General features: G+C 39.1%; 1 protein-coding gene across 13 annotated transcripts in view; it reads right to left on the bottom strand.

Annotated features, from left to right (window-relative positions):
- LOC113686605 (hemicentin-2) overlaps nt 1–26,777 on the bottom strand; it is an 85,187-nt gene that overhangs the window by 24,544 nt on the left and 33,866 nt on the right. For 11 of the 13 annotated variants that reach the window (XM_089207245.1, XM_089207251.1, XM_089207252.1 and 8 more), the window contains 41 exons: nt 26,511–26,756; nt 25,791–26,036; nt 25,461–25,706; nt 24,906–25,151; nt 24,222–24,467; nt 23,888–24,133; nt 23,097–23,342; nt 22,576–22,821; nt 21,978–22,223; nt 21,093–21,338; nt 19,067–19,312; nt 18,387–18,632; nt 17,843–18,088; nt 17,066–17,311; nt 16,394–16,639; nt 15,479–15,724; nt 14,391–14,636; nt 13,523–13,768; nt 12,558–12,803; nt 12,199–12,444; nt 11,478–11,723; nt 11,016–11,261; nt 10,120–10,365; nt 9,414–9,659; nt 8,983–9,228; nt 8,266–8,511; nt 7,899–8,144; nt 7,167–7,412; nt 6,812–7,057; nt 6,107–6,352; nt 5,752–5,997; nt 5,124–5,369; nt 4,783–5,028; nt 4,201–4,446; nt 3,695–3,940; nt 3,308–3,553; nt 2,722–2,967; nt 2,095–2,340; nt 1,502–1,747; nt 826–1,071; nt 158–403 (listed from right to left, as the gene is read on the bottom strand). In XM_089207245.1, the coding sequence (XP_089063371.1) occupies nt 158–403; nt 826–1,071; nt 1,502–1,747; nt 2,095–2,340; nt 2,722–2,967; nt 3,308–3,553; nt 3,695–3,940; nt 4,201–4,446; nt 4,783–5,028; nt 5,124–5,369; nt 5,752–5,997; nt 6,107–6,352; nt 6,812–7,057; nt 7,167–7,412; nt 7,899–8,144; nt 8,266–8,511; nt 8,983–9,228; nt 9,414–9,659; nt 10,120–10,365; nt 11,016–11,261; nt 11,478–11,723; nt 12,199–12,444; nt 12,558–12,803; nt 13,523–13,768; nt 14,391–14,636; nt 15,479–15,724; nt 16,394–16,639; nt 17,066–17,311; nt 17,843–18,088; nt 18,387–18,632; nt 19,067–19,312; nt 21,093–21,338; nt 21,978–22,223; nt 22,576–22,821; nt 23,097–23,342; nt 23,888–24,133; nt 24,222–24,467; nt 24,906–25,151; nt 25,461–25,706; nt 25,791–26,036; nt 26,511–26,756 (10,086 nt within the window). The remainder of the gene's footprint in view (nt 1–157; nt 404–825; nt 1,072–1,501; nt 1,748–2,094; nt 2,341–2,721; nt 2,968–3,307; nt 3,554–3,694; nt 3,941–4,200; nt 4,447–4,782; nt 5,029–5,123; nt 5,370–5,751; nt 5,998–6,106; nt 6,353–6,811; nt 7,058–7,166; nt 7,413–7,898; nt 8,145–8,265; nt 8,512–8,982; nt 9,229–9,413; nt 9,660–10,119; nt 10,366–11,015; nt 11,262–11,477; nt 11,724–12,198; nt 12,445–12,557; nt 12,804–13,522; nt 13,769–14,390; nt 14,637–15,478; nt 15,725–16,393; nt 16,640–17,065; nt 17,312–17,842; nt 18,089–18,386; nt 18,633–19,066; nt 19,313–21,092; nt 21,339–21,977; nt 22,224–22,575; nt 22,822–23,096; nt 23,343–23,887; nt 24,134–24,221; nt 24,468–24,905; nt 25,152–25,460; nt 25,707–25,790; nt 26,037–26,510; nt 26,757–26,777) is intronic. The other 2 variants (XM_089207258.1, XM_089207255.1) reach the window with 2 other exon arrangements.

The raw sequence follows: 26,777 nt of genomic DNA, 5'->3' as shown, positions 1-26,777 counted from the left end.
TTTTACGTGAAAGACAGTATCACATAGATGATAGTTTCCATATTCTTTTCGCCTTGTGGCCTTACATATAATTTAAATTCTAAGCATGAAGCATGGTTTGCATCACTGACGTGTTTAATCTTTGTCCAAAATTGACAAACGTGTTACGTCAACTTACATTGTACATCAAGTGAGGCACTAGCAGTGATATTCACACCCAGTCCATTATCTGCTGAACATTGATATTCCCCAGACTGATTTCGTTTGGCATAAAACCTCAGCACACCTCCTTGAGCCACAGTCTTCCCATCTTTCATCCATGTTATCTCAGGGGTTGGATTACCAGAGGCAGAACAATGGAATCTTGCTTCACTATCTTCTCGAACAGTCAGATCGCTTGGTGTTGCTGTAAAACTTGGAGGAACTGCAAATTACGTAAAGTAAGTTCGGCGGAGTTCGGTTATCCGGAACAACATTATCAAGATAATGGAAATTCCAGCTGACGTGGCTAACGTCTTGATGGATTCTTTCTAATTTTTTCGCCCAAGATGCTAATCAACTTCAGGGAACACTCTAACATATGCCGATGCGCACTTATTCAGGAGCGCTTTGCTGTCAAGTTTTTGCATTGTCATTACGGTTACAAGGATCACTAAAACTCACCGATCCAATAATCGAAAACAGGAGATGAATACCTTATGAATTCCCCCGTCCCCTTCCCTTGCCATAGTCGTAAGTACTGATTGACACAGACTGAATTATTGTTCGTTTTCCTCCACTACGATTTTTTTTATTTTGTTGTACCGACCCTGGTATCAGTGTAAGTTTACACTAAGCTATACTTACACTGAACATCAAGAGAAGCACTGGCATTGACAGTCACATTTAACCCATTGGCAGCTAAACACCAGTATTCTCCAGATTGATTCCTATTAGTAACAAACATCAGTTTCTTTCCTTTAGCAACAGTCTCCCCATCCTTAAACCATGTAATCTCTGGAATTGGGTTTCCGGTGGCATCGCAAGTGAATACCACCGAGCTACCTTCAGTTATGGTTTTGTTCGTTGGTTTGACCGCGAAGCTTGGTGCATCTGTGACACAATACAAACAAAGAAAACTTAGCATACACTATCAAACGCTTCACTCTTTACATCTTCACATAAATTTTCCGCACTGTGCCAATCAAACGTTTCTTATAATTTCAGTTCTAAGAATTCGTTTGCCTGAAATTGTATTGATAGTGGACAAATTCGTGTTTACCCTTGGGAAGGAGAGGGTCTGAGCTTTGTTGTATCGTGAACTGTATTTTAAGATGAATAACTTAATCGGTAATCACTTAGGCGATTTGAAATCATGCCGGAACACAATTTTGTTCTACCCCGCTGAATTGACCTTCGGTTTAAAAGAGACCAAAGATTGTTTTTTTTTTTCGGTCAGACAGAAGACACCTGGGAAAGAAAGATAACAAAAATTGCTAAGGTTGAAGACGACCATCGGCGAAAACTACAAGGTAAAACTTACGCTGTACATCAAGATGGGCGCTTGCATTGATGGCTAGTTCTACTCCATTCTCAGCCGAGCAAAAGTATTCTCCGGAATCATTCTTACGGGCTGTAAACTTAAAAGTGTTTCCTGAAGCCAGTATATTTCCATCCTTTGTCCAAGTTATTCTAGGCATTGGGTTTCCTTTAGCAGCGCAATGGAATATCACTTCTTCGCCTTCCATGACAGTCTGGTCAGATGGTAGCGTAGTGAAACCAGATGAGACTAAAATGGTAAAACGGAATACACTGAGCAAAAATTTAAACGCAGATAACACTGCGATCTTTAGACTGAATGTACAATACTGCTCGGGTATACCGCAACATTAAACATGCGTTACACGCGTGGTATTCCCACGCACTGCGCGCGCGAAGCACGCACACTTCACATCACATCAGAAGCTACTTGTTTATCAAAAATGCACGCATGTACGACGACAAATAGACCCTAATTGGCCGCGGGTCTGTCCAATAATTGATCACAGATGACGTCAAAATGTGGTAAGAACAAAAAAAGTGGCTCATAAAGCACACCTTCGGCTATGTGAGATATAAACTAAAGCATTTACTCACACTGAACGTTGAGAAAAGCACTAGCATTGGCCGTGACTCTCAAACCGTTATCTGCAATACACCAGTATATTCCAGAATCTTCCTTCTTAACTTCTAAAGTAAGTGATCTTCCTGTAGCTACAGTCTGACCATCCTTCATCCATGTTATCGTTGGAGTGGGATTCCCCGCAGCTGAGCAGCGGAGAGTTGCATTGTGACCCTCGGCCATAGTTAAGTTTGTAGGAGTAACGGTCAGAGCTGGTGGGACTGTGGCAGAAAACAAGCGCTCGTGATATATCAATACATTGGAAACAGAGCACAGCACAGAGATACCAAGAACTACGAAGGGACTAGTCATTGGGAGGGAGGATAAATGTAGGATAGAGGTCTTAAGTCTTGTAACCCCTATCCCTTATTTTCGCTCCAGTTACGGAAACATAATATTAAAATTATATCAATGTTATGAATGAACATGGAGTAATTTTTAGTATGATTTTCTCAGATCTGCAACCAGCTTGAAGAATTCCCTTTAATATGGAGATGTCAAATTTGTAAACAGACACAAACGACTGCACTTCACGGTTTTTATCCTTTGGACAGTTTATCGAAAAAAACCAACTTTTGACAGTCTTTCTTCGCCATACTTACATTGTACGTCAAGATGAGCAGTCGTTTCGATAGCATCCCCCAGTCCATTGTCCGCAAAACACCAATATTTTCCAGAATCACTTCTGTTGGTTTGAAGACTCAAGGTGTCCCCTTTAGCCACAGTTTCCCCATCTTTCAGCCACGACATCTTAGGAGTTGGGTTTCCAGTGGCAGCACAGTGAAAGGTTGTGTTCGTTCCTTCGATAACAGTTTGGTTAGTTGGTCTTGAAGTAAAGCTTGGTGGAACTGAAACAAATGAGATCTAATTGCATTTCACAGAGCGCATTTCTACTGCATGTTGTAAAACAAAAACAAAAAACTTTCAAACCAGAATGACCGATCAGAACAAAGGAGGGCAAGGAGCCTATTAGAAAGGCAGGTAAGGCGAGCCTTTATTTCGCAACTAATTATTTTGGGGGAGGGGGAGGGGGAGGGGGTGGTGGGAATTTTCGAGACGAATCACACAACGAAGGAAGCAGAAACAACGTACTCCCGCATTACTTTGATCGCAGTTGAGTTGAGCTTCTTTGAGTAACTTACTAAGTCTTTGTAGTCAGATCAACTGGTACAGATGTATTGTACTTACACTGGACATCAAGATTGGCACTGGCATTCACAGTAGCCTTCATACCATTCGCTGCCGTACACCAGTATTCCCCAGATTGAGTTTTGTTGGTTTTAAAGCTCAGAGTATCTCCTTCGGCCACAGTCTTTCCATCTTTGATCCATGATATCATGGGAGTTGGGTTCCCGGTGGCTTTACAACGGAAACTTACCATATCTCCTTCAATAGCAGTCTTGTTTGTTGGCTTGGTGATAATACTTGGTGAGACTGAAAGGGGTTAATAACTCAGATATTAAAAAAAGTGTACAATTTGAAAAAGTAAGAGTATTGTGGTCAACTTTCACCGATAGCATTGATATGATATCACTTGAAAGAAAACAATTTTACGAGTTTGGTTTCCAAACTTACACTGTACATCGAGATAGGCAGTTGCATTGATAACTTCACCCACTCCATTCTTAGCCAAACACCAATATATCCCAGAATCATTTCTGCTGGTTTCAAGGCTCAAAGTGTCGCCTTCTGCCACAGTCTTTCCATCCTTAAGCCATGACATGTCAGGATGAGGGTTCCCAGTTGCTGAACAGTTAAATATGATTTTTGTTCCTTCGATAACAGTTTGGTTGCTTGGTCTCGAAGTAAAGTTTGGTGGAACTGGAATAAAATAAAAAAATCATACACAGTATTCAAATCTGTAGGATTTAAATTCTTTATGCACAATCCGTGAAGTATTTTCTTTGTAGCAGCTATGTTACGCACATGAAACATAAACATTGAGTTGTTATTGAGACGGAGAAGACTAGTGATAGTTTGTCAGGGAGGAACCAAAGACTATTGCGGATGTGGAAGAATTAACACAGATTGCAATCAACGGGTTACTGATTATTCTACGGGGTCAAATGTATGGTACTTACACTGAACATCAAGATTTGCGCTAGCATTGACAGCGGACGCTAGTCCATTCTCTGCTAAACACCAATATTTTCCAGTTTGAGTTCTGTTTGTTTCAAAGCTGAGTGTGTCTCCTTCACCCACAGTCTTCCCATTGTTAATCCATACCATCTTTGGAGTTGGGTTCCCCGTGGCAGCACAATGGAAGGCTACCATGTCTCCTTCAGCTACAGTCTTGTTTGTTGGCTTGATGATAATACTCGGTGAAACTTAAAGGTGAAGGAAAAAAACAGGTAACAAAAGTGTCCATCTTCAAAGACTACTGAAGTAATGACAAGTACATAGAAAACACAAAAATAAATAAATAACATAAATTAACCTTAAATACAGACTTAGAAAAAGCATTATCATCCATTAAAGGGAAATTTCCACGGCCACGATCTCCAACGAAGGTTTTCAGATTTGCACTGCATTCCATTTTCCAAAGCTAGCATACAACAACTGCAGTGAACAAACCGATCTGATTTTTTTAAGCGTCTCGATAGGATTGTCGTAAATGCTCTTTACAGAGCATATTATTTTGCCAGTTTATATATCAAACTTACATTGCACATTAAGATAGACCGTCGTATTGATAGCTTCACCTAGTCCATTCTCAGCCAAACACCAATATTTTCCAGAATCGTTTCTACTGGTTTCAATGCTGAGAGTGTGTCCTTCAGCCACAGAACTCCCATCTTTCATCCACGTTACAGTTGGAGCTGGGTTCCCGGTGGCAGTGCAAAGGAAACTTACATTCGTCCCTTCAATAACAGTTTGGTTGCTCGGCCTCGAAGTAAAACTTGGTGGAACTGTAACAGAAGAGAAAGCACGCATAAAATTTATATTTGTCTGTAAATTAAAATAGCTCATAGCTATTTTCCTGGTATAATGCTAAAATACTTACACTGGACATCAAGATTAGCGCTGGCATTTACAGAAGGCTTCAATCCATTCTCTGCCGAACACCAGTATTTTCCAGATTGAGTTCTGTTTGTTCTAAAACTCAGTGTGTCTCCTTCAGCCACGGTTTTCCCATCTTTAGTCCACGTCATCTTTGGAGTTGGGTTCCCAGTGGCAGCGCACTGGAAGGTTACCATGTCTCCTTCAGCAACAATCTTGTCCGATGGCTTGAGAATGATACTCGAGGGGTCTAAAAATGTGAAAAGAGAAATCTAAAACAATACTTCTTTGCAATCTTACGACCTTGTCCAATGTTATTTGGTTTTGAAGTTATGCTTGAATCCTTGATGTTTGTTAATTAAAGAAGGGATAATGAAAAAAAATAATCATGGAACAGCACACTGGCTTGCATAAAGCTCTAAATCTTACTTGAATAACCTTCTTCAGCTGAGTTACATAAAGATGAGATCTGCATATTGCTTTTCTATCTGTTACTAAGGCAGATGACTTTCTTTGCACATCAGGAAAGACAGCTAGGTTGCACTAATCGTAATTTTTTCTACATATCTCATTAGTACTGTTATGATATTTCTTTAAGGAAACACTTTTCCTTAAATTCTTTACCAACTTACATTGTACATCAAGATTGACAGTTGTATTGATAGATTCACCGAGTCCATTTGTGGCCAAACACCAATATTTTCCAGAATCATTCCTACTAGTTTCAAAGCTGAGAGTGTGTCCTTCTGCCATAGATTTTCCATCTTTCATCCACGTTATAGTTGGTGTTGGGTTCCCAGTGGCAGTGCAATGGAAAGTTGTATTCGTTCCCTCAATAACAGTTTGATTTGTTGGTCTCGAATCAAAGCTTGGTGGAACTGAGATATAATACACACAGCATGAAAAAAGTGAACAACAAAACAGTTAGTAAAAATAGGTCAAGTATTGGACCACAAGTAACAATTGCTATAATGTTATTGTACTTACATTGGACATCAAGATTGGCGCTGGCGTTGACAGCAGATTTCACCCCATTCTCTGCAGAACACCAGTACTTTCCAGATTGAGTTCTGTTGGGTCTAAAACTCAGTGTCTCTCCTTCAGCCATAGTTATTCCATCTTTAGTCCACGTTATCTTTGGAGATGGATTTCCAGCGGCAGCACACTGGAAGGTTAGCAATTTTCCCTCGGAAACAATCTTATCCTCTGGCTTGAGGATGATACTCGGGGAGTCTAACAATGGGAAAAGAGAAATCTAAAACAAGTCGTACATTTGATAACTAAGTCGCTACATGTTTATCTTCTACAATTCAGCACAAAATAATCAATTCTTAATTTCGACCTTAACCAACGCTGTTTGGTTTTGACTTTACACTTGATTCCTTGATGTTTGGTAACAAGAGAAGGGATTATGAACAAAAAATAAGCAAGGGAACAGAACACCGCCGTGTATAAAGCTTGTGTTTCCTTGGTATAATTTTGATATTTTAAGACACCAATCTTATTTAAATAAACGTCTTCACCGGAGTTACATAAATATGTGATCTTCATATTGCTTTTCTATCTGTTACTAAAATAGATGAGATTTTAGCATATCCGGAAAGACAGTTAGGTTGAACCAAGATATTTATTTGTGCTGTTATGATGTTTCTTTTAGGAAACACTTTTCCGTAGTTTCTTTACCAAACTTACATTGTACATCAAGATTGACAGTTGTATTGATAGATTCACCAAGTCCATTCGTGGCCAAACACCAATATTTTCCAGAATCATTCCTGCTGGTTTCAAAGCTGAGAGTGTGTCCTTCTGCCACAGATTTTCCATCTTTCATCCACGTTATAGTTGGAGTTGGGTTCCCAGAGGCAGTGCAATGGAAAGTTGCATTCGTTCCCTCAATAACAGTTTGATTTGCTGGTCTTGAATCAAAGCTTGGTGGAACTGAGATATAATACACACAGCATGAAAAAGTGAATAACAAAGCAGTTAGTAAAAAGAGGTCAGGTATTGGACCACAAGTGAAAACTGGTATAATGTTAATTGTACTTACATTGGACGTCAAGATTAGCGCTGGCATTGACAACAGCTTTTACTCCGTTCTCTGCCGAACACCAGTATTCCCCAGATTGAGTTCTGTTGGTTTCAAAACTCAGTGTGTCTCCTTCACCCACAGTCTTCCCATCTTTAGTCCATGTTATCTTTGGAGTTGGGTTACCAGTGGCAACACAACTGAAGGTTACAAAATTACCCTCGGTAATAATTTTGTCCGTTGGCTTAATGATGATACTTGATGGGTCTAAAAAAAGTGATTTAGAGAAATATAAAGCAAATTGAACATTTTGGAGCAAAGTCAAGATTTGTGTATTTTCAAAAATTGAGCGTAAATCAACTTTTCATTTCCACTATTTTCTAACCTTTCCGACCTAAGCTATCCTTGTTTGCTTTGGGCTTAATACTCGACTCTTTGATGTTTGTTGATTTAAAACGCGATAATGAAAAAAAATAACACTAAGGGAACCGAAAACTGCCAAGTATAGAGCTCGTGAAACTTTAGTATCAGATAGGACACCATTCTCACTTAAATAAAGTTCTACACCGGGGTTACATAAAAATGTGATCTGCATGAGGGTTTCTTTCTTTACTAAATTTGTTGAGATTTTGGCACATCAGGAAAAAAAATTTGGTTGGTACAAAAGTAAATTATTTTCTACATATTTCATTATCATTGTTATGATCTTTCTTTTAAGAAACAGTTATCCTTTTGTTTCTCTACCAAACTTACATTGCACATCAAGATAAACTGTCGTATTGATAGCGTCACCCAGCCCATTCTTAGCCAAACACCAATATTTTCCAGAATCATTCCTGCTGGTTTCAAAGGTGAGAGTGTCTTTTTCAGACATGGAAGTGCCATTCTTCATCCATTTTATGGTTGGAGTTGGGTTCCCAGTGGCAGTGCAAAGGAAAGTTACATTCGTTCCTTCGATAACAGTTTGGTTGCTTGGTCTCGAAGTAAAACTTGGTTGATCTGGAAAAAGAGAAAACAAACAAACCAGTAAATTATAAGCCAGCAAGTACAAAGATGCTTAATAATAGACTACCATCAAAGATTTTCTGTTCTTCTCCTGGTAGGGCGCCATCGTACTTACACAAAACATCAAGATTGGCACTAGCATTATCGGTAAACTTCAATCCATTGTCTGCTAAACACCAGTATTTTCCAGATTGAGTTTTGTTAGCTTCAAAGCTCAGTGTATCTCCTTCATCTACAGTCTTGCCATCTTTAATCCACGTTATTGTTGGAGTTGGGTTCCCAGTGGCAGTACAGTGGAAGGCTACCTCATTTCCTTCTGCGACAGTCTTGTTCGTTGGGTTGACGACAATACTTGGGGAAACTAAGAAGAAAGGACGATTAAGAAGAAAAGTAATCGTGTTCATCTTTAACAATACAACAAAAAAGTAGTCAGGTGTCGCTTTGTTCGTCCTAGGCCAGTCCTGATGTGTCTTCGTTTGTTTTGAAACGTGTGCTAGAAGCAGATCTAGAAATTCGTAATAAGGGAAGGACGACCAGACTTAAATACACTTATTTTCAATTTTTCAGCCTCGATAAGCTAAGTACTATTCAAAAACAAGTAAATTTAAATACTTCATACTAAGTAGTAGTATGTTGAACTGTCTTTGAAACAATTTTAGGGTTAGACGTTCGACAAGTTTTAAAAATACCAAAGGTCTGATAAGGGGGGAGAAAAGTGTTTCGGAAACCTCCCCCCCCGAACTTCCCCCTGGATCTACCACTGGTTTCGACACGATTGTCGTAAAACTTTTAACACAGCGCATTACTTCGTCAGTTTCTTTATCAAACTTACATTGTACATCAAGATAGGTAGTGGTGTTGATGGTTTCACCCACTCCATTCTCAGCCAAACACCAATAATTTCCAGAATTGTTTCTGTTGGTTTCAAGACTGAGAGAGTTTCCCTTAGCCACAGCATTCCCATCTTTCATCCACGAAATCTTTGGAGTTGGGTTCCCAGTGGCATTACAATGGAATGCAGCTTTTGTTCCTTCCATAACAGTCTGGTTGGCTGGTTTCCATGTAAAGCTTGGTGGAACTAATAAATAGTGAATCATTCATGAAGTTTAGAACAGCAGGAGATAGGAAAACATTAGCTCGGTAAGTGAAAAAAACATAAAAAGAGATAAAATAACTCAAGAAGTCACAAGAATAAAAAATATTGAAATACAATTGACGACTTCTTTTTTTTTTATTTTCCTGGTACAATGCTAGAGTACTTACACTGGACATCAAGATTGGCGCTGGTATTTACAGGAGACTTCAATCCGTTATCTGCCAAACACCAGTATTTTCCAGATTGAGTTCTGTTGGGTTTGAAGCTAAGTGTGTCTCCTTCAGCCACAGTCTTCCCATCTTTCATCCACGTTATATTAGGAGCTGGGTTGCCAGTGGCAGTACACTGGAAGGTTGCCATATCTCCCTCAATAATAGTCTTATCCGTTGGTTGGCTGATAATACTCGGGGAAACTTAGTGATGAATAAAAGGATATAAGTTTTCAATTACGCAGCCGAGTTACGACTTGTTCATCTTCAACAATAAATTGAAAACCAATCAAGTTTCCATTTACAGTCTATTCCAATCCCCTCTCTGAGTCAGCCATTCCTATTTGCTTTCGATCTTATTCCTAACACATTAGTGTTTCTCGATAGAGACAGGATGTTAAAGTGTGGGAATCGGGAATTGTCGCATTAAAAAAAGCTCAGGTTACCTTTAATTTTAACCTCAAGAAAGGATATCACTATCGGCTAGAGGAAGATCTTCAAAGGAGGTTTGCAGATATGATATTCATATCGCTTCCCTCGCCTTTTGGAACATACACAAATTCAGCCAAGTTACACGGCACGAATTGAATTTTTTTTTCCACTTCGTTGGCATTGTCATAATATTTTTTGTGAAAATACTTTTCTTGTTTCTTTTTAAACTTACATTGTACATCAAGATAGACAGTTGTATTGATAGCTTCACCCAGTCCATTCTTAACCAAACACCAATATTTTCCAGAATCATTCCTGCTGGTTTCAAAGCCGAGAGTCTCTCCTTCAGCCACAGAACTCCCATCTTTCATCCACGTTATAGTCGGAGTTGGGTTCCCAGTGGCAGTGCAAAGGAAAGTTACATTCATTCCTTCGACAACAGTTTGGTTGCTTGGTCTCGCAGTAAAGCTTGGTGGAACTGAAACAATGGATAAAAGCAAAACAGAGTGGGCAATAAGCCATTTTTTCCCAGCGGTTTTAAACACTAGATTGGTGATCATTCACGAAAAGGAAAATGAGGTAAAAAATAAAGGTCCTATAACCGCTTTTGAGCAAAAAGTGTCATGAATCGGACCCTGCGATGACCAGATTGCTACAACTGTAGACTGACTCAAAAAAGATTAATCATCTCTGTGTGCCTGTAACAAGCATAATTTCGGACCCCTGATATTCATCATATTCTCGTGGTATAATTAGATTGTACCAGGGTTTTCTTTAAGGTTTTAAGTAGCCGGAGCTTTTTTAAAGGTAAACGGTTGTGGGTCACGAAATCCAATATGGCGGACGAAACGGCATATCGTTCGTACTTTCCTACCACCGCAGCAAGATTTGTCAAAAAGACAGTCCCCATCTCAACGTTTTTAAACTAACCTTGAGTCAGAAGTCTTTTTGTGTTTTCAGAAAAGATAAGCAGTGCAAATTTATATTTTTATTGAGCCCAAGTTTAGACCTGAAAAACATCATCTCTGTTCGGGCTCTAGAAGCAATGAAAGTAGCCGGCGAAACCTTGCAGAGAAGCCGGCGTACTTCGCCGGCTGCCGGCGCTTATCTATAACCCTGTGTACTTACACTGAACATCAAGATTGGCGCTAGCATTAACTGCAGACTTCACTCCATTCTGTGCTGAACACCAGTACTTTCCAGATTGGGTTCTGTTTGTTTTAAGGCTTAGTGTGTTACCCTCAGCCAAAGTCTTCCCATCTTTGATCCATTTAATCTCTGGAATTGGATTCCCAGTAGCCGTGCAGCGGAAGGCTACCATATCACCCTCAGTAATAGTCTTGTCAGTTGGCTTAATGGTAATACTCGGTGAAACTAAAAAAGTAAAAATTGAAAAGATATAGATTACGTTCATACAATTGTTATTCTGTAGAGAGCCACCTTACTTTAAATTTTTTGAGTTTGCCATTTTCAATCCTTGCCTTTGCAACTCTAGCCATCCTTGTATACGTTTAATTTATTCTTCCCACTAAGTTGTTGGACTTCTGTCGTTTTACTGTTCCATTAACCCAATATCTATCACGAACTTACATTGCACATCAAGATTGGCACTAGCGTTGACAGTTGGATTCAATCCGTTATCTGCTAAACACCAGTATCTTCCAGAGTGATTCCTGTTGGCATCAATACTCAATGTGTTTCCCTGAGTCACAGTCTTCCCATTGTTAATCCAGGTTATATTTGGGACTGGGTTTCCAATGGCACTGCAGTTGAACGTAGCTAGGCCACCCTCTTCAACGGTTTGATTAGTCGGTCGGACTGTAATGCTTGGTGCAACTGTAAATCGAATAAATAACCATTGGATAATAATAAAATGCTGAAGACGTCTCACGCACGAAGTCCGGAGACAATTAATAATACGGAAATTATAAAAATAACATTGTACCTCCCGGTATGGGACGAAGAATATTCTCAAATGATTTGAAAAGGTCAAATTGACCGATTATGTTGCGTACTGAAGCCATTTTGAGGTGATATTAGTAGAAATCCGGGACTCAACAAATTTTGCTCCATTGTGTTAACTCATGGTTTTGAAAACTTTTCAATACTCCGCACCGATCAAAGGCGTAAAACTCAAAAGTAATTGTGACTTGATAATCAACGTTTTACTGCGCATAAGTCTCTTTTCTCGCTTCTGTTATATTTTCCTTTGTTGTAAATGGCCGTCGAGATAACTTTGGTTTTCGTTTACAACATGCAACCGGAATTTACACTATCAAGTAAGTACTTAAAACAACCATTTGATACTTACACAGCACATTCAAATAGGCACTAGCATTGGCAATAGTTTGAAATCCATTTTCTGCCACACACCAGTAATTTCCGGACTGATTCCTGTTGACTACTAAGCTGAGGTGATCTCCCCTACCCACAGTAATCCCATCCTTGATCCAAGATATGTTTGGTGTTGGGTTACCAGAGGCTGCACAATCCAATGTGGCTGTTTCTCCTTCGAGGACAGTTTGATTTACTGGTGTAGTTGTTAGGTTTGCTGGAACTACAATGGATCAGAGAAGATCATTGTTTTGCAGCTAGTGCGTCCGTTTATCCGCTGCTAAATCAGAGAATTGCAATCGTAAGATAACATACTCGTGTCATGTTTTTACTCACATTGTACATCAAGATAGGCACTTGTGTTGATAGCAGGACCCAGTCCATTCTCCGCAGAACACCAGTACTCTCCAGATTCACCCTTATTCGGCGTCAAACTCAAAGTTTCCCCATAGGACACAGTCGTACCATCCTTGATCCACACTATCTTTGGGGTTGGGTTACCGGTTGCATTACAGGTAAACGTTATGTCATCAGCCTCTACGACAGTTTTGTCAGAAGGTTTTATGGAGAAGCTTGGAGGATCTATAAAAGAAGGGGTTAAGTTTGCAGCTAGCTTATGACAATTTAATCCAAGAAATTTAACAAGATATTATGTAAATTAAGTTGCGCTAATCAGAAGATTTCTCAATCTAGAGTGGATTTGTGATACCATAACTAAAGCATTTTCTTACTCATCCAGTTACTGCTCTGTCACAACACTTTTAAATCGAGTGTCGAAATTAAAACCGGAATGTATCGGTTTTTCTTCACCTCTCTCTCAAACAGTCTTGTTAGGTAGCAGTCATTACGTATTGCTTGGGGAGGGTTGAGGGATTTGGGAGGGGAATCACATGGTTTTCTGGGAGGAGGTATGGTTGTCAAAAGAAAGCATGAAGGGGGTACTATGGAAAATTGACTGCAAATGAGGGGAGGTCGGATCAATATCAGTATCTGAGCAACTGCCCACCCACCCCTCCCCTAACTCAACAACAGTCAATTGATAACAAGTAAGGGTTAATGTTGGGTTAAGGGAGGGGTAGGTGGGCAGTTGTCCAGATACTGATATTGATCCAGGAGGTAAATAGAATACATCAGAGCCCTATGGGGGAACAGGCGAATTTTGCTGTGTGACAACCAAAAGACTACGATCCCCATCCCCACCCCCTCGGCAACAAAAAACAACCGATCTCTTAAATTCATTTGCAGAAGGAAAAAAACTTGGTTGAGAATTCCAACTCTTTAACTGTCAAATAAATACTCACATTGTACATTAAGGTGAGTTCTCGCTTTGACAGTGACATTCAACCCGTTATCTGCCAAACACAGGTATATTCCGGAATCATTCCTCAGAGCTGTGAAGCGTAGTGTATCGCCATAAGCCACAGGTTTCCCATCCTTAATCCACGTTATCCTTGGTGCAGGGTTACCAATTGCATCGCAATGGAGAGTCACTTCATCAGATTCATTGACCGTCTTGTTAACCTTTTCACCTGTGAGACTTGGTGCGACTGAAAGTGAAGAATATTCGATGTTGACCGTTTACACACTAACATCAGTATGCATATTCTCCATACTGTTCTCTATACATTTCCAAAGGTGCTGATAAGGAGAATTTCTTTAACAATCAATAGCTCCTTTAGTTGGTGATCATTTCCTTTATTCACATAACCTTAATCTTTAATTCAGGTGTGTTTTTGTAAGGAGGAATTAGCTGCTAGTCAAAAAAGTCAAAGGGGTAAGTCAAAGAGTTTCAGTAATACCCTTTAAAAGCCTAGACATAACTGCAGTACTCCAAGCTGCAACCCTTTGGGTCATTCACAAGTAATAAAACAATTGAGCGACTTATTCTGAACCAAATTGCCCATTCAACGGCTTGTGTTCGGCAGTCAAGTGGTATGTTGTGGCTTTGCCATGGTTAAAAGGGGGGGTGGGGAAGGAGGTGTGACATTTAATTGACATATTATGTACCATTGCAAAAAAAGATGCCTCTTTCATTTGCCCCCTTCCTTTCTGGTGACCAAATTTTTGTTTCGGGAGACCATGTTGAGAATAGCATCTCTGAAACAGGATGAGCTTGGAACCCTGAACCACAATGATCATAAAATCAACAAATTTTGCCAAATTACTTACAATGCACATCAAGATAAGCACTAGCATTAACAGTGGCTTTGAATCCATTCTCTGCTGAACACCAGTATTTCCCAGATTGGTTCCTGCTTGCTGAGAATCTTAGAATCTCTCCAGAACCCACAGTCATCCCATCTTTAGTCCAGGTTATCTTTGGGGTTGGGTTACCAGTGGCAATGCATTGGAAAGTTGCTTCATCAGACTCAAGAACTGTTTGGTTACTGGGTGCAGTGGTTAGGCTTGGTGCAACTGCAACAAAGAAAATCAGTTGTGATACATTGAAAGGATAGTCACAGGCATGATTGGCAGAGGCTTCCTTAGAAAATCAAAGGTCTTGAAAACTTTTTACTCAATCTCAAAATCTCTTTGAAAGATGTCCAAAAGTCTTATTCATAGGTAATTTTACTTTGTTCTTGGAGTCTCACATTTCTTTACAAGTTGTCGGGTTCTGAGATTTTTATTTCTTACCTAGCCTCTTGCTCAAAATGTCGATAGATAAGCTTAGATTTATTGTTGTGAATGGAGAAAATTTGCTTAAGATGGTTGTGATTTAAAAGCATTTTACTGTGGAAGCTGATACATAGTTACAAACAAACATAAAAGAGGATATCACAGCTCTGTATAAAACGTCAGAAATATACTGAGTCTCACTTTCTGTCTTAGATTCCCAAACTTATGATCAAAACTGTGCTGCTGCATTGATAGCAGGCATTATAAGATAATTTGGTGCATCAACTGAGTCAAAAATGTAAAGTGACCACCATACGAAGTTTCCAAAACTAAGCTTCAAATGTTAGCCCTTTGTCAGAGTGAATGATCAAAGTATCCCACAAGTCTGGGATTTTACCATTCATTCCTGATATAATACTGTGGATGCATTTTTAAACACAAGTTGATCTTCAAGTGTTAAGTGAAGTCCAACTACAATAGCAGGGGAATGTAGACTACCTTTGACAGTATTGATATTTGTATTACAAAATAGAAATAACACTTAACAAATTGTGCTTATTTCACTCAATCAAACATGTTCTCAATCACCCCTACAGAAATAATATGGACAAATAATCAAGTTATTTTGCATTTCTACTTACAAAGCACATCAAGATATGCGCTGGTGTTCATTACTGTCTTTAAGCCATTCTCTGCCATGCACCAGTAATTTCCAGAATTATTCCTGTTGCTTTCAAATCTTAGTGTCTCTCCATGTGCCACAGTCTTTCCATCCTTGTACCAAGTTACATTTGGCAACGGGTTTCCAGTGGCATTGCAATGAAACATTACCATGTCAGTCTCTTTTACTGTTTGGTTAACAGGCTTGTTCACAAAATTTGGCAAATCTGTGAGAAAGGTTTAAGAGAAAGGCCTTGTGACTACTATTCCTTGATATAAGACTATGATTCCTTCTTGGCAAAACCCCCAGCCTACACATGCCCTAGTGCTGAGTCTGCTAGGTGTGTCAGGCCTCAATAAGTACTTATAAAATCAAGCTGATAACAAGAACTTTGATTTGACTTTTCCACAGGGATGGTAAATCTAGAAAAGCGATGACAGTTAGGAGTGCGGAGAGGTCACCAATGTAGATCAGTCACACCCTATGACTTGAGGTAGCTGCCAATTGATGCAATACTAGGAAAGATATTTTAGGAGTGATAACACTGCAGTTAAGTCAGGTACTTAGAAAGATTTATGCATGGGAACTGGAGGGAGAGAAAAAAGGATTCAATGACAAAACATAATCCTGAAAAGCTCTGCTCCTTCTCAACTGATCAGCCTCTACTCTTTAAAAGTACACAAACTGGAGATAGTGTAAAACTAAAGTATCACACTTGTAACTGTTGTGCATTGGTGATGGAGATAAAAATTGGATCAGTACTGAGCTTGGCTAAATTTCATTTCCTTTGGGGAACAGGAAACTTCGGCATTCAAGAACACAAGTCCACCTGTAGACATCCCTGCAGCCTCAGAGTCCATAGAAATTCTCAATAAGATATAACATTCTCACTTACACTGAACATCAAGAGTGGCACTAGCATTAACAGTAGAATTCAGTCCATTTTCCACAGAACACCAATATTTCCCAGATTGATTCCTCATAGCTTCAAAGATAAGCAATCCTTGAGTAGCCACAGTCTTGCCATCTTTCATCCACTTTATCTCAGGCACAGGGTTCCCATCTGCAGCACAGTGGAAGGTGATTTCTGTGCCTTCAAGGACAACCTGGTCAGAGGGTTTTGTGGTCAAACTTGGTGGGTCTAGAAAAGACGTTCATTCATTAACATATGTCCTCATTTCATCTTTTAAATTAAACCTCAAAAGGGCCAAAGGCTAATCATGAAAAACTTGCATGCCATCATAGACATTGTAAGGAGAAATTCCTTTTTGATCACTCACCTAAGTGAAAGGGGGAATATGCTATACATCACTTACAATAAAAGCTAAGTTTTCTTTTTGTCTCACGATGTAGTCACATGTGATGTAGATTGCGATGTCTCGACTGCATACTGCTAGTCTTCTTCAGGCGAAAAAGACTAGAATTGCCTGAAGAAGACTAGCAGTATGCAGTCAAAACATCGCAATCTTCATCACACGCAACTACATTGTGAGACAAACAGAAAACTTAGCTTTTACTGTTATTCACCATGATGAATAACCACAACCTTTTCTACGAAATCACTTACATCGTACATTAAGGTGGGCACTGGCATTCACTGTGATACCCAAGCCATTGTCTACTGAACACCAGTATTTTCCTGATTGATTTCTGTTGACTTCAAAGCTCAAAGTTTCTCCTTTAGCCACAGTCTCTCCACCTTTCAGCCACGATACCTTTGGAGTTGGGTTCCCAGTGGCAGTACAGTGGAAGGTTATCCTTTTGTTTTCAATGATCGTTTGATCTGATGGCCTGGTTATTATGCTTGGTGGAACTAAAACAATTTGATTATACTCACTAATGATAAAATAAAACAGGCTGTGTAAAGTTTAAGAGTAATAATTACCCTTTCACTAGGGAAAAATCATTTCATCAGTCAATAGAGATATATCTTTAAAAAAATAACTGAAAAATAGCTACCAGTTAACTGTTTCTCAAAGACTTGCACTGGAAGTTCTTGATTGACATAGCTCAAAAAAAAAATTACAAATACTACATAGCTGCATTAACCAAAAGCAGCAATTTGTTGCCTAAATCCATTTTTTAACTCCCAAATGTGATTAACATGTACATGTTCCTTCTCCACATAATATCCATACATCATCCAGCAAACTAGTAACAAAAATATTTAAACTTATCAGGCAGATGTTGTTATCTTGATTATCACTAAATTCTTCTCACTGATTTACAAGGAAATGTGTACCAGCTAGAGGGGGGAATTCACAAGCCAATAGGACATTTTGGAAGTTAAAGAATTATTCCATGTCTACCCAAATATCTACGTAAATGCAAAATTTTCACTTACATTGTACATCAAGAATAGCACTGGCATTCACAATCTCACTCAATCCATTCTCAGCTGAACACCAATATTTCCCAGATTGATTCCTGTTCGCTTCAAAGCTCAGTGTTTCTCCATGACCCATAGTAGTCCCATCTTTTAGCCAAGTTATCTTTGGGGTTGGGTTCCCAGTGGCAGAGCAGTTGAATGTTACAGTTTTGGACTCGATTACTGTCTGGTTTGTTGGTTTTGTGATTAAACTTGATGCAACTGCAAATTATAGAATATTGAATTGATATTTGTGAAACACAATAAAATTTGTGCAAAATCCATGGAATCCCTTCCAAAAAAATCCCCTTAGCCTTTTCCTATCTCTGGAAGTGATTTTTAGTGCAAAATCAACATGGAAAAGAGTAAATCTCCTTGGCACAAAAAAAAATTTATTCCTTACTTGTATGTCTTAATGGCGTTCATGACAAAATGACAACACATTTATCTATAGCCTTTTGTTCTGGCTTTGTACTCAATGAGTCTGTTCATTTCTCTAAAATGAAACTGCAATACTCACATTGTACATCAAGATGAGCACTTGCATTGACAGCAACACCCAAGCCATTACTCACTGAACACCAGTACTTTCCAGCCTTACTTCTGATCGCTCCAAAGGAAAGACTCTCTCCTTGTGATACTATTTTTCCATCTTTCATCCAGGTTATTTTTGGAACAGGGTTACCAATGGCAGCACAGTAAAATGCCACCACCATATTTTCAACAACGGTCTCGTTAGAAGGCTTGGTGGTAAAACTGGGTGGAACTAGGAGCACAACAAATTTATGAATAAGCTGTTAAATCTTAAAAATTTGTATTCAGGTTTATAGTTTTGTTCCTTTAATGAAGTCAAACAGAAGCAATTAAACTGATCCATCATAAGGTACTTAAGCAAGGGTTTCAAGAATTGTGGCTGTCGAGGATGTAATGTGCAGCTTTACCAGGAAAACAACCTGAACACAAGGACCTGTTTGCAGACTAAACAGACAGCAGCAAGAGGTCTTTTAGGCGACCAACAATCACCAGTGCACCTTTTCTTGAAACCCCCTGCTAAGGTCAGATGAGTTTCTAATACATAAAAGTAGAATATAGCTCTAATTACAGTTCATTGTTTGGGTTTTTTTCATTACCAAGAAGCTATAAAAAAGATGCAATATAGATAATTCATGTAAGATTTATAATCATGTTTAACCAACTTACATTGGACATCTAGAGTGGCACTTGCATTAACAGTGGAATTTAGTCCATTCTCTGCTAAACACCAGTACTTTCCAGATTGATTCCTGTTGGTTTCAAAGGTCAGTGTTTTTCCTTCAGCCACAGTCTTCCCATCTTTCATCCATGATATCTTTGGAGTTGGATTCCCGATGGCATTGCAGTGGAATGTTACATTTTCTGATTCAGTAACAGTTTGGTCAACTGGTTCCGTTATTAAACCAGGTGCAACTAAACAAAAAATGGAAACACAATGTGAGCTTAAAGAAATAAAATTTGGCAAGCTTTTTAATAACAAGTTTTGAATAGTTTTGTTTAACATTCTGGATCAATATCAGTATCTGGGCTACTACCCACCTACCCCTCCCCTAACCCAATGGCAGTCAATTAATGACAAGTTAGGGTTAATGTTGGTTTAGGGGAGGGGTAGGTGGGCAGTTGCCCAGATACTGATATTGATCCAACATTCTGTCAAAATTTTCAGTTTCTTCAAATGATATAAATTCTCAACTCACTGTATAAGTATGTAGAATTAGAGGGAGTGTAGCTTAGTTGTTTGGGCGCTGAGCTTGTAACCTTTTAGGTTGTTCGTTAGTTTTTTGTTTTGTTTTTTGTTTTTGTTTTTGGTTTTGGACTGAAAGTTTTAACACTGGAATTGCTCTAGTTTTGCTGCCCAAAACTTAGTGATTGACCAACCTTTAAGCAAAACTAAAACCAACGTTGAGAGTTGAGAGGTGAACAGTCCGCCCTCGTCGCCTCGCTAGGCAGGGAAACCCCAGAATGTGAAAGGACCTCTTGTTACAGCGTTTAGATCACCCCTGATGAAGGCACTAGACAGGAGTGTCGAAACGTTGGGTCTATGAATTGTAACTTCTTCGGTTACATTCATTAACTCTGTAAACCAAAGTAGCATCAAACCATGTCCCAATCCCCAGAATATTTCTGGCAATTCTCATCTGATTATCGTCCAGAGGAAACGTCAAACAATAGGCAGTCAAATCGAGTCGAAATTTATATAAATGCACCAATGGAACATGCAGTAAATAATACGTTGCAATATAGTCATTAAGTGTCGAGGTCTGATCGCTATGGATAGTACCCAAATTAACTCAACCATGGCTATTAACTTCAGTTAAATTTATTACGTCTTATCCCCAAACCTTAGTTTTGAAATGCGAAACGAGCTATTTTCCCCATGAGATCCCCGTCTTTTCCACGGTGAGATTTCAAAAAACTTTCGCTGCAGCATTCCCCTTTGAGATACACCTAGCGTAAACTACAGATCGCCTACACACACCGTTTACGTGCGTAAGTACTGTCACACTCGACAGTAACGCCATCTTCATTTTTTTCCAACTAGAGCTTAGCCGCCACACCTTTAAGTAACATTGTGGTTCTTCGTGATCTTTACACAACGTAAACACGAAGGAGGTAAACATCGCTCACTTTGTAACAGGTTTGGAATACGAAAAGGCTATAAACAAACGTGGGCTCGAAAATACAGTCGAAAATACAGTCGAAAATACAGTCAAATACCACCAAAAACGAGAACTTGCTTTGGACAGCTTCACTTAGTAAGTAGAATGTTAGCTCAGAAAGAATCTACTGAGGAAGCAACATCGATTTGGCCGTATGCAGGGTTCTCAATAACTCAGGGAGTAGATTTCTAGCTTCATGGAGGTATAGGTAAACACGCGCCGTGTGGACATTTGAAGAGTGCTCAACCAGCATGAAAATGTAAAAGCAGAATACAAAACCGGCCTTTAAGGCAGTTGTCTGTTTACGAAATCTTTGGTAGCTTTTCTATATGTAACTAAGGTATGCCATGTATGCACATGTCGACGTCTGTACCTATTACAGTGAAAAACCATACTTAGTCAATAAGTATCAGATTATTTCTAGACATTCATATTTCCTCTGTTTCCTTTTTGGTCTGTTTGTATAGGAAAAGACTAGTAAGATAACTTTAGTGTACAGCTCTAAATCTACTTCAAAACAGTCATTCACTTACATTGGACGTCCAGGTAAGCACTAGCATTGATAGAGATATTCAAACCACTTCCAGCTTTACACCAGTATTCTCCCGAATGACTTCTGTTAGCTTTGAAACTCAGTTTGTCTCCTTGAGCCACAGTCTTCCCATCTTTGATCCATGTTATCTCAGGGATTGGGTTTCCAGTGGCCATGCAATGTAAATTAACCTCTTCATTTTCAACTATTGTTTGATTGGATGGTTCAGTTGTGAAACTTGGTTGAACTGTAAAAAAATTAGGTTAAACACTTAGAATATAGACAACTGGCATATTGTGCAATACAGTTTTGTAATATGATGCAGAAACTGGTTCATGAGTGGTGTAATATGCCAATCAATTCAAAGCTTCAATATCCCAGCCCCTGGGGCATTTGAACTTTCAAAGATTGGTTTATGGGAGGGGGGATGTGGTAATTGAAGCTTCGAATTGATCAGCACATAAGTAGCCTAACTTTAGTTGGTCTACAGCAAATGGATGTTTGAGTAATACTCAACCTAAAGATCATCTGTGGTAAACTGATACAAAAATAAATGTTCAGCCCAAATCTCAATTTATCAACAATTAGCTGACATTCCATCTTGTACTCAGGCAGATTATTGGTCATTGACCTTAAGACAACTGCTGAAAAACTGTCAGTAGAATACATATACTGTATGCACTACTGACTGTTGATCAATATATAATATCTCTCTGTTAGAATGTGCACTATGATTGGTCAATTTAGTGGGTGGAATATCTTTGTATGGCCAGCTAAATAAATCAAATACCACTCCAAAGAAAACTCAGAGATTAGCAAGAAATATGGCCTAAAAACTCTTTGTGATAACAATATGAAAATTATAAAATTCTTGCAAAGTACTTACACAGAACATCAAGACTAGCACTAGCATTGACAGTAGAATTCAACCCATTCTCTGCTGAACACCAATATTTTCCAGACTGAGTTCTGTTTGTTTTAAAGGTCAGTGTTTCTCCACGAGCCACAGTCTTCCCATCTTTTATCCAAGATATCTTTGGGGCTGGGTTTCCAGTGGCATTGCAGTAAAAGGTTGCTGTTTCACTTTCAAGTACTGTCTGGTCAGCTGGTGTACTAATTAAGCTTGGTGCAACTAAAAAAGATCATACAAGAATGTATACCAAACTGAATGACTACAGTGAATTAATGATCTAAAAATTTCTAATACATTGTGATGGCTATGATATTGTTCTTGTTTGGGACATCAAATTGAGTTCAACCTTCTTGTTGTTGTGTACAAAAACAGACTTCCTCTCAGAAGGCTTTCTATGCACAACTTTTTGAGAAGTTATGTATCCCACTGCTTCAACCAAGATCCTCCCTCTCTGTCCCCTCAAATTTATAATAGCGCACAATTGCCATTACTAAGATTGCTGGAAGTCTGGGGCATTTATTTATCGATATTGCTTACAATTAAGTTACAAATACCTTTCAGCCATACTTACATTGTACATTAAGGTAGGCACTACTATTGGTTGTTTTATCCAATCCATTTGTTGCAGAACACCAGTATTTTCCAGAATGATTTCTTTTAGCTATAAAGCTCCAAGAATCACCCTGAGCCACAGTCTTCCCATTTTCAATCCATGTTATAGTTGGAGGTGGGTTGCCAGTGGCAGTGCAGTGGAAAGTCACTTCCTTATTTTCCACAATTGACTGATCCCGTGGTTTGATTTTGAGAGTAGGAGGAACTGTAGAGTAAATGATACAAATTATTGTGCAGAAGTTGCGTTTCTTATTAGTGTACATTAGATACATAACATACATATTTAAACATTGAATTTCAAAACTATAACTTATTACAATGTTACCTTATACCCTCACATGACGTCTGCCTGATTATAAATTTTATCCATGATAGATAGGAAAGATGGCTGAACTTTGCATGACAATTGTTTTTTGTGTTGAAAATTTAATAGTTAATAGAATATATTTAGAAAATATTAAGTTTTTGATCAAAACTAACATTGAACGTCAAGATTAGCACTGGCATTCACAGTTGAGTTAAGTCCATTCTCTGCTGAACACCAGTATTCTCCAGACTGATTCCTGTTGGTCTCAAGACTCAGAATGTTTCCATCAGCAATAGTCTTCCCATCTCTAATCCATGTTATCCTTGGGGTTGGGTTGCCAGTGGCATTGCAATAGAATGTTACAGTTTCAGATTCCATGACTGTGTGATCTTCTGGGGTTGTAATTAAACTTGGTGTAACTGAAAAAAAAAGGTACACATATATCTTGATGTATTTATCCATTTATTACTTAAATATGATAATTGCATGCAGGACAATTTGGGGCATCAAATAGATAATAAAATAAGGGGTTGATCCTAAAGTTCATCCAGCTGACCATTGCATTACGCTGGGCAACTATTTAATGACAAACATATTAAGTGAACCCCACTAATTTGAATTCCGTTGATTCAAACTCCCTGGTAACTCAAACAAGATCGAATTTCCCTTGACCCTATTTTCTTGGTCATTTAAAACCAGCTAACTCGAATTCCTGCCACGTGAAGCTCCAACCATTTTCGTTTCCGTTAGGAGTTTGGGTTATCAGGATTCTACCGTACATTCAGTTAGCCCCCTCAAAGACTAACTCCTTTTTGTTCAATGCCAAGTGTCTGTGTTACTGAGGATCTTTGATCAGAATAGTTTAGATATTAAATGTGAGCAAAGAATTTGAATGGAAGAAACTCTGCCATTTTATTCAGTGTTCTACAGAGAAAGAGCTGACTGCGTACTGATGTGTACTTACACTGCACATCCAAGGAAGCACTTGTGTTAACTGCTATATCTAAATTATTGTCTGCTAAACACCAGTATTTTCCAGAGTGGGTTCTGTTGGCTGTGAGACTCAGCGTTTCTCCCTCGGCCAAACGGTTTCCGTCTTTTAGCCATGTTATCGTTGGGGTTGGGTTTCCAGTGGCTGTACAGTGGAAAGTGACTTGTTCACTTTCCATGGCAGTCTTATCAGATGGTTTGGTAGAGAACCTTGGAGGAACTAGGAATAAAATGCGAGAAATTATGAAGGGATCTACAACTATACTTCAATGTAGAAATTTTTTTCAAAATTGTCAACAGATACATACATTGAACATCAAGATTAGCAGTGGAATTCACTGTTGAGTTAAGTCCATTTTCTGCTGAACACAGGTATTTTCCAGACTGATTCCTGCTGGTTTCAAAACTGAGTGTGTCTCCCTGACCTACAATCTCTCCATCTTTCATCCATGTTATCTTTGGGATTGGATTTCCTGTGGCGTTGCAGAAGAATATTGCTTCGGCTCCCTCCATAACTGTTTGGTCAGTTGGTGTTGTGATCAAACTTGGTGCAACTAAAACAAAAAATACACGTTCTTCATTCAGACTCCCTGCTTTTGGAATGACAGAAGTATTGATACTTTTGAGTATGCATAACGCTTTACGCAAGATCCCCAATCTCATATGTGGGTCTTTGATGACAATCAACGTTCAAAGCTAGACCATTTTTTTCTCATGGCCAATGCAAGCCATCATGCAAGCTTCATATTTAACTAGCAGTGGAAAGTGAAAGGCCTCGAGTGGATAGACTGACGATGCCTTTACTAGATATAGGCCTCCTTAATCAGCCCGTGTCTGAAACGGAATAGGGTGAGGTTGTAATAAGAAAGTAGCTCCTTCCACTTTCCGACTCAGATAAGAACACGGTAGAGAGGAGTAATTTTTAAGTTTTTTTGAATCACATGGATCCTTTACTCTACAGATACATGTATATGCAAGTTGAATTTATTTACATTGAACGTCAAGATTTGCACTGGCACTTGCAGTAGAATTCAATCCATTTTCTGCAATGCACAAGTATTTTCCAGAGTGATTCTTGTTGGTTTCGAAGCTCACACTTTCTCCTTCAGCAACAACCTCCCCATCTTTTTTCCATGTTATTTGTGGGGTTGGGTTTCCTGTGGCATTGCAGTGGAATGTTGCTTTGGCTCCTTCAATAACTCTCTGGTCAAGTGGTGTTGTGATTAGACTTGGTGGAACTGAAATAAATTAATACCTTTATGTCATTAATGTTCAATTTTGATACACTTTTTTCACGGAGAGCCATCTGTTAGTTCGGGAAATGTGTGAAGTGTACTGTTACCAGAAGATAGGAACAACTGGCTATCTCTTACTGCAGGCTCATGTGTTCAGGTTTTGCCTTACTGCCCCTTTTTTGGGCACAGCCGCCTTCTGCCCTATCAGCAGCCTTTTACGGAAAAACACTTGAAAACCTTGTGCAAATAACAAACTTGTAAGCTGAATTTCAAAGTTGCTGTTCCCCTTCATTTCGTTGTTTTTATACTCACACTGTACATCCAGATAAGCACTGGCATTAACACTGTCCTCTAAGCCATTTTGTGCCAAACACCAGTATCTTCCACTTTGACTCCTAAGGGCCTTGAAGCTGAGTTTATTTCCTGTGTCTACTTCCTCCCCGTCTTTGATCCACGTTATTTTTGGAGTTGGGTTCCCAATGGCACTACATTGGAGATTCACTTCTTGGTTTTCCATGACTACTGTGTCCGATGGTTTGGTGATTAAACTAGTCGTGTCTGAAATAGAAATAAAGATATCATGGCCTCGTGAATCACAGAGTAATTTATCGAAATGGCCCAGGAACTAAATCAAATACTTACATTGAACGTTGAGATGTGCGCTTGCACTAACAGTAGAATTCAAGCCATTCTCTGCTGAACAAACATATTCGCCAGATTGAGTTCTGTTTGTTTCGAAGCTCAGTGTGTCTCCGTGAGTCAAAGTCTTCCCATCTTTCTTCCATGTTATCGTTGGGGTTGGATTTCCATCAGCCACACAGAGGAATGTCGCTAGGGTACCCTCAAGAGCGGTGTGGTTTGTCGGAGTGGTGGTCAAACTTGGTCTATCTGAACCGAAAAGGCAAAATTAAAGGTGAGTAATATGTAGCAAATGTGTATGTGGCCTTCTTTACCATGTGCCTTAAACAATTCTTAATCGAAACTCGAACGTCATTATGGATTTCATTAGTTTTCCCTTACTTTACTTTTAAAATTGAACCAGGGAACACGGACCCCGCTCTAAACCAATCAAATGCAGAGCTTATACAACCTTGTCTTTCTTGCAATTCAGGCAATTTTTTTGTTTTTAGAAGAAGGCTCTTGGGCCACCTGTGAAATTTTTCCTTGACTGTTCTGATTATTCGTTACCATTCATCTTGTTTTACAATACGGTATGTGAACGCGCTTTGTCGTCATCTTAGTAAAGAGCTGTACAGCTTTTATTTAGCACAACCCGCAGCAGTAAAGAGTTGTACAATTACTTAGCTTCTCTCAGCACAGAATAAGCGCAGTGTTACTCCCATAGTGTAGCAGTTCACTTACACAGGACATCGAGATTAGCACTTGCGTTGACAATAACATCTAATCCATTGTTCGCTGAGCACCAATATTTCCCAGACTGATTCCTGTTTGTTTCAAAGCTCAGTGTTTCTCCTGATCCTACTGTCTTTCCATTCATTGTCCATGTTATTTTTGGAACAGGGTTACCGGTGACTGTGCAATGGAACGTGGCTGTGGTGCCCTCCATGATGGTCTGGTTTACTGGAGTAGTAACTAAACTTGGTGGAACTGCAAAAAAACGTATAGTCG

Source organism: Pocillopora damicornis, chromosome 5, assembly GCF_964200805.1.
Source record: "Pocillopora damicornis chromosome 5, jaPocDami1.2, whole genome shotgun sequence".
Taxonomy (NCBI): Eukaryota; Metazoa; Cnidaria; class Anthozoa; order Scleractinia; family Pocilloporidae; genus Pocillopora; species Pocillopora damicornis.
Note: the sequence above shows the minus strand (reverse complement) of the source record. Positions and strands in the feature narration are given on the sequence as shown.